At 42.6% G+C, this 7,501-nt stretch overlaps 1 protein-coding gene across 1 annotated transcript in view; it reads right to left on the bottom strand.

Annotated features, from left to right (window-relative positions):
* Positions 1-4,066, bottom strand: part of LOC104466988 (sodium/hydrogen exchanger 2-like) — a gene marked incomplete at its 3' end in the record, with an annotated part of 19,012 nt that extends 14,946 nt beyond the window's left edge. The window contains 3 exon segments of the mRNA XM_010080591.1: positions 1,279-1,529; positions 1,970-2,433; positions 3,901-4,066. Of these exon segments, the coding sequence (XP_010078893.1) occupies positions 1,279-1,529; positions 1,970-2,433; positions 3,901-4,066 (881 nt within the window).
* Positions 4,067-7,501: the final 3,435 nt, after the last annotated feature.

Raw genomic sequence — 7,501 nt, 5'->3', positions numbered from 1 at the left:
AAGGTCAAACTAAAAAACGTTTGTAGAACTGTTTAGCAGATTGGGATGCATTCAGACTTTTTTTTTTTTTTTCTACTACATAGAATTGATTTTTTTTGGCATTCAAATTATTTTTCAAAGAAACAAACTGCCAAGATCTGCTTCTGCATAATACAGTATTCCCTGGTCAGAAGGGAATGAATAGTTTGAAATCAAGATATATAAAAAAGGCATTTATAATCTGGCAATTATAAGACCAGCAGTTCAGGAATGAGCTGCCATTGCAGTTGTTTGGCTTCAGAAACAATGCATTATTCAAAGGAATAGAAAATGGGTTCCATAATGGGTACAGGAGACTGTGATTGATAGGAGGAGACGCCACTAGGATTGAATGTTTTCTGCTCCACGATGATTATGCAGCATATTTATTTCACTGTTCTGTCTTCTGCTCCTATAAATAGGCTTTCTCTTACCTATTCCCAGAGCTGGAATTGTTTACAGTAATGCTAGAATATTGCTCCTATTAACCACTGGAGGAAACAAAATCTGCAAGATATAGGAATGGCTTCTATCCAAAGCAGTGTCATTAGTTTTAAAATAGATCTCCCAGATACTGCTGCATCTAGCTGGTACCTGACTTAATTTTTGTATTTTCTTTTTATCTTCATTATTATCAGATGTACAGTTGTTTACACTGTAGCTATCAGTGCAGGCTAAGTGCACTTTATAGTCTTTTGGGAAATATTAAACAGTTGGGTTTGATGCTAAGCACCGGCTGACTTAGGTTAGGCAGGGGGACCAAATGCAGCAGACACAGAAACCAGGAGGACTGAATCACCCTGGTTTTCATCTGACTCTGCTTTCCAAGGTGAGCTTTATTCTACCATTGGGATTATTTTATCTACTTTTTTCTCAGCATCTGTTCTGCAAGTGAAATGCACAACGAGGTAAGCAGAAAGTTCAGTTACCTCGCTTAAAACTGAAGGATCTGGCCCTTAATTATTCGTTTTATTGAAAGACCTACCCAGTTAAAAAAAAAAAAAAAAAAAAAAAAAAAAACACCAAACCTACTTGTATTATCTATCTGGATTGCTTGTGACATTACCATAGACGTGTAATTGTGTAACGTGTGACATGGGGTTACACCTCTCGGCTCTTCCCCAGGCTTTTAAACACGCCATTTGCTGTCATACACAGATTTCCAACTAAACAAAACTACTTTAAAACCTTTTCTGATACTTTTCAGTAAATAGAGACAAAAAGCTTTCTTGGACACATGAGATTCTGGGACATACTTACGCCACAATCCCCGACAGGTGGAACATCTCGGCAGTGAGGTAGGACAGGTAGCTGTAGAGGAAGACAAAGAGCGGCTCAATGACGCGGATATCCTTGGTGAACCGCGTGGTAAAGGCGGCGGTCATCCCAAAGGTAAGACCTACTAAGACTCCTCCTAGCCCAACTACAAAGAATTTTCCAACTCCAGCAAAAACATCCACGCTTTTGATGGTTGGCATCTCACAGAAAGATCGGAATAGCTTGTAGAGCACCTGGGTGGAAAAAAGAAAAGAGGAAAAACAGTCGTTAACAAGATATTAACTGGACATAGAATGGTTTGGGTTGGAAGGGTCCTTAATGATCACCCAGTTCCACCCCCTGCCATGGGCAGGGACACCTCCCACCAGCCCAGGTTGCCCAAAGCCTCATCCAGCCTGGCCTTGAACCCCTCCAGGGATGGGGCATCCACAGCTTCTCTGGGTAACCTGGGCCACTGCCTCACCCCCCACACAGGAAAACATTTCTTCCTCATATCAAATCGAAATCTACTCTCTTTCAGCTTAAAACCATGGCCATCTGTAGCAATGACACTAAAATATGCTGCTGGGATTTCTGCCAGTACAGGGTCAGCATCCTTCTCATGTCCCACCTTTCAGCACCAGCCCATCCTTCCTCTGAACATTCAACACTCAAAACAAAGACTGGTCCTCACCACCGTCACGGCGTCATTCAGGAGCGACTCGCCGAAGACCAAGATGTGCAGCTTTTCGTTGACGTGTATCTCTTCAAAGACAGCCAACACAGCCACGGGGTCCACCGCGGCGATCAAGCTGCCGAACAGGAGGTTGTGGAGCAATGACACGTCCTGCAGGCGAAAGGCTTTGACCTGGCAGATCCCATAGAGGGAAAAGCCAATCCCAAACACGTTCCATATCGTCCCTACCACTGCATAGAGGAGGATAGTGCCAATGTTCTCGAAAAAGGGACGGCTGGGCATGAAGTAGCCCGCATCAAGGACGATGGGTGGCAGGAGGTAGAGGAAAAAGATGTCGGTGTCCATCACAGGTGGGGACCTGTCGTTTAAGCCGTAGATGATTCCCCCCATGATGAGTCCTACAAATATCAATAAACAGCTTTCGGGAACGACGGAAGGCAGCTTGTTATAGAGATGAAACCCTGAAAGGGGATGAATTTAAAAAAAAAGAAAATCTCATCAGCTCAAACTGTCCGAAAAACAACAACCAGCCCCTCGCTGGGGTGCGGAACTCCCCGTGCTCCCACCTTCTGCAGGCGAGGCTTGGGAGTAGTAGTAATAAATGCACACAAAGTGAATCAGAGATTGGCCAGAAAATATGAAATATTACTGAAAATACACAAATTTCTAAGATTACTGTCAGTTCAGGTTGTATTTCATCATAGCACAAGGTTAAAGATATATTTTTAGGTAATACACAAATTGAAAAATTAATAATATGCCTAAGTAAAACAGTATTTGGAATTGTTAAAGCTGTAATCTAGTTAGCATGCCATCTTCAGCACTAACGTAAACAGCAACTGCTAGTTTAAACACAACACAGATTCCATACATTAAAAAAAAAATTACAGAAAGCATTCTCATTAATAACAAACCGTATCACTTTTGATGTTGTCTAATTATTAACACTTAAAGCTAAAGGTAACACTGAAAAAAGTCCAGTCAAACCACAGTCTTGTGCCACACCAAATGTCAGAGAGAAATGCTAAAGCCACTACAAGTGGTACTCAAGGTAACTTATTGAAAGAAATAAAGTAATTAAAACAAATCAAACTGGAACAGGAATAATAATATTTAAAAAGCTATTATTATTTCTTCACGCATGGTAATACAGTTGAGATTTCATTAGGACGCAGAGTAGCAAAACAAAAAGATCATTTCCATCTGAAAGAAATTATGATCTATATGAATCTCAAACACTTGTCCCTTCTGAGGAAAGGAATAAAAGAAAAAAGTGTTACAAAATAACTTTTATAGCAGTGACCTAACAGAAGCAACCACAATTCCTGGAGAGGAAAAAAAAAAAAAAAAAAAAAAAAAAAGAGAATATATAATTTCCACTTTCCTATGCCTGGTTTTGCAGAAGAAAAAAAAAAAAAAGACAGGTCCAAGTCATACAAAATATAATTTCTTAGGTGTCATTATACAGATAACTTTCTTGACACAGAGGCACTTTATTTTAGCTTTTAAAACACCCTGCACACGGAGTGAATTATTCCTTGCAGCTGGCCAGGCACAGAGCCCTTTTTGAAGACCAAGGACCCTTCATTTTAAGATGAAGATGTCAGTGGCCAAGCACAGCTGGCAAGCTGCTGGAGATGGATGCACACCTGGGTGTGTGCTGCAGTTAAATAAAATTCCTGAAAACCCTGAGAGTTTTCCTACTAATAGCAACACCACGCACAGGTGTGAGCTTCTAGATGGAAAACCATCATTTCCCACCTCAAATGCAACCGGGTAGCTATTTTCCATGCGTGCAGCATGGCTGGCACAACATATGTGCATCCTTAGGATGCAAGATCGGAGAAGAGGAGAAGCAAAGACCACCCTCGCCCACCCCCACGGAGACCCCCTACATCCTTCTTCCTCCTCCTCTCAAGACACCTTACCGATTTTGGCCAAGGATGCAAGCATGATCCAGAGCGTGATTTCAAAGGGGACTTGGACATGCTGATAATCTAGAGAGAAAAACGCGTGCTCCGAGGATTCGTTGCCCTGGGCCTCCTCAGCAGCCCAGCTGATGTTCTCCGGGATCGCATCCTCCGGCAGCGGCATTGAGCCCTGCTGGGCTCCGACCCCGGCAGCCTGGAGGACAGAGGAGAGCACGGACCCAGCAAGGAGAGCAGCCACAGCCCTGCACCCTGGCCACTGCCCCTCCATCTGCTCTGGAAGCTGTCACCGCAGGGATTCGGCCGCCAGCTGTCCCCGCTCTCACTGCTGGGGATGGTGGAGCTAGGCTCACCCACGTTGCTGCAAAGAGGAGCAAACGCTCCACCTCACCCCGACTCTCCTCCCCAGTCCATTAGTTTCCAGCTGGGAGACCTCTCTGCAGCATCACGTCCTTGGCACCACGTGCCCCAAGAGGCTCCTCCTGCAGATGCTCCCATGGAGAAACATCTCATGCACCCTTTGGCCAACAGCACGTCTTTGCATGCTTGAGAAAGAGACACGGTACATTTTGGTCCTAACTCTTGAGATATTTTCTCTTCCAGTCTCTCAGAAACCTTTCCTGGAACAGGGAAAAAAAAATAATAATAACTTTCCCTGCTGTTAGAGCATCCAGGATTTGATGGACCAGGTCCTACATCAAACATCTTCATCCAGGGGTGGACCTGTCTTACAGCTGGGCTTCACTGGATTTCTCATCCCACTGAGAGAACACACAGTTGTACCATTACTGATAACCACAGTCTCCATCTGGTAAATCGAGTAAAGGAACCAGCTCTCTTATCCTAAACAACGCGCTGGATGAAGGTCACCTGGACTGGAAAAATAAATTCCAACAAGCCCTTAAAGCTCATTCCTATAGTAAGAGCTAACAGGTAAAATTAACTTTATCTTTCTTCACCACTTGAAAACGGCACCAAAATCGTGTGAGCTTGCTTAGAAAAGCTGGAGACAGAAAAATTAAAAGTTTTTTGCAACAGTGCTAGATGTATTAATAATAACAGAGAGGGAAAAAAACCATATTGGGCCAATTTCCTCTGTTGTGGAGTTTCATTTAAGTTGCTGATGTTTCAACAGGGATAAATTTGGTCCAGAGAACACATCTAATTAACACCCAGAGGCCCCGGGCTGTTGCTGGCCTGATCGATGGCCTATTTGTTCCTCTCCAGCTGCTGAAATGACCCCAAAATGGAGCTGCCAGTAACGAGCTGGTGACCCACGTTCCTGCTGTAAAGTCAGAACCTGCCATCACGCAGACACCGAGCCCGGGTTTCAGCTTGGTGCCACTTCTCCTCCCTTTGTGTATTTAAAAAATAAATAAAACTGGAGGACGGACACTCTGAGGACAGAAATCCCACCAGGTTTTCCTCCGTCTGTTCTCCATCATCCAATTCCATAGGGTCTGGGATGGGGAGGAGAGGAAGAGGTGAGGAGATGGGATCCCTTGTCACTCTGAAGGAGGGAGAATACTGGGCTCTTAACAGCAATTAAGCAGTAATTAAGAAATTACTCAGCCAGAGCTAAGAGCAGTGGATGCAGTCCTGAGCCAAGCCATCGTGCTTCCCCTTTCTGTTGAAATATTTGGTGCTGAACTTGGCAGTTTGAAGACTTGTTCCAGTTTGGTGCCATGGAAAAGCAGTTTCGCCAGCCTGCTGTGCCCCTCCACCCCCAGACGACCCATTTTGAGTTTCGCTATTCTCAAGAAAAAGGCAAGAAAATCAGTATTTGGTTGCATTTACATTAAGCCAAAAATGAAACGTTTGCATCTTGGACAGAAAAAAAGTCCTGCAGCGTGGAGCTCAATCATACTATCTGCAAAATGGTTTTGTGCGTAGAATCAATGTCTATTTGATAATGGAACCAGAAAAAAAACCAGCAGAGTTGGGCCAGTATTGGAGGAAGGTCAATGGAGAGGATAACATTGAAGTATACTCCATTTTTCAAATAACGTTAACGTATAAAGTCAGGACTAAGCAAGGGTTAACTGCACCCTAACTGCTCAGCAAGCCCCTCTGAACAGAGCCATTTTCCTTTCACTCTAACCCCCAGCTCACTGCACCTACACCTGTGCAAGGATCACAAAAGACTCCTTACAAATATTTTGGATATTACCTAATTCATCACCGTGAGAACCTTCAAGGTTGCTTTGAGGACTTTGAAACTCCTCATTTTTCTGTTTTGCACTGTTTTACCCTGAAGTTCTAGATAAATAAGCTTGCTCCTCCCCTTAAATTCCTATTTGCATCCCTATTCCTTATTTATTAGTTATAAATAAACGACAAAATGTTTTTCCAGGGTTCTGTGACACCAGAATACGTGACATTCCTCTCGTAATGGCTATCGACATTATTGAACCACTTTTTAATGCGAGTACCCTTTGATCCTATGGTCATTGACATGCTTTCATTTTTTTTCCTAACATAACGTGCTTTCCCACATTTTCAGGTCTCAGGGCTAGATCCTCATCCCCAGAACTGCATCGACAGCAACTCTGCTCCTGCTGGAAGTAAGAGGACAAAATCATGTGCGATACAGTAACAGTGGCCAGAATCCAGGCTCCCACAATGAAAATGTGAAATTAATTGTTTTAACTCCTTATACTCCTTCATCAACGGCAACAAATTATTTTTCTTTACTTTGAGAAAGATGCAAAATCTTTTCTCTTACCTTCCTGATGTGTCACTACTTCCAAGTATACTCTAGCTTATGCATCCTGGTTTTTGCTCTGAAAGCATGTATTGTGAAAAAAGAATTTATAAATTAAATTCCAATTTCCATCACCTCCTGAAATTCATATATCAACCACTGAAATTTATGAAAGAAACTTTCAACAAGCTCATGCCTTACAGGGGGGAACGAAAAATAATTTGTGGTGCATCTTCCAGCTATGGGACCACAAAGACTTTCCATGTCAAATCAGGGAATCATTGAAGCATTTACTCAACTATATGCACACAAAGTCTTATAGCTTAAAGTTAATAACACACAAAAACCCTGTGTTGGTTCCTTCCAAAAACATCCATCACAAAGAAATACACGGCAGAATAACTCTCAAAAAATTTGCCAGGCTTGAAACTCATCAGACGTCTTCCTCCAGCTGCAGAGGGGGTGCAGGATGTCCCACCCATCCCCGCTCTTCAGTGCAATCCAGGTCATCCCAGGAGAATTATTTCTTCTTTCATAGAAGAAAGTATTTCTTATTTCATACCAGAAAATGCCAGCAATATTTTTCTTCATCATTATAACCGGAGAAGCCTGTAACTGTGGCCTCAACAAAACAACTAATACTTGTCCTTTTTGGTATTCTACAAACTATTTTTCTGATTTAAACTCCAAACTTTTAATTACCAGAGATACATCCAGAACCTGCACAATTGCAAATCAGATTCATATTCACATGGCGGTATGAGATTTCTTCCATTAAATAATACTTTTCAATAGTCATTAGTTCTTACAATCAAATTAAACTCCATAAATTTGTGCAAAAAATCTCGAGCTCATGGAGCTGTAGAGTGGGTGTCGTGGGTTAAAGACTGCTTAAAG

This window comes from Pterocles gutturalis, unplaced genomic scaffold, assembly GCF_000699245.1.
Source record: "Pterocles gutturalis isolate BGI_N339 unplaced genomic scaffold, ASM69924v1 scaffold24854, whole genome shotgun sequence".
NCBI lineage: Eukaryota > Metazoa > Chordata > Aves > Pterocliformes > Pteroclidae > Pterocles > Pterocles gutturalis.
The sequence above is the reverse complement of the archived record's forward strand: the minus strand, read 5'-3'. Positions and strand labels throughout refer to the sequence as shown.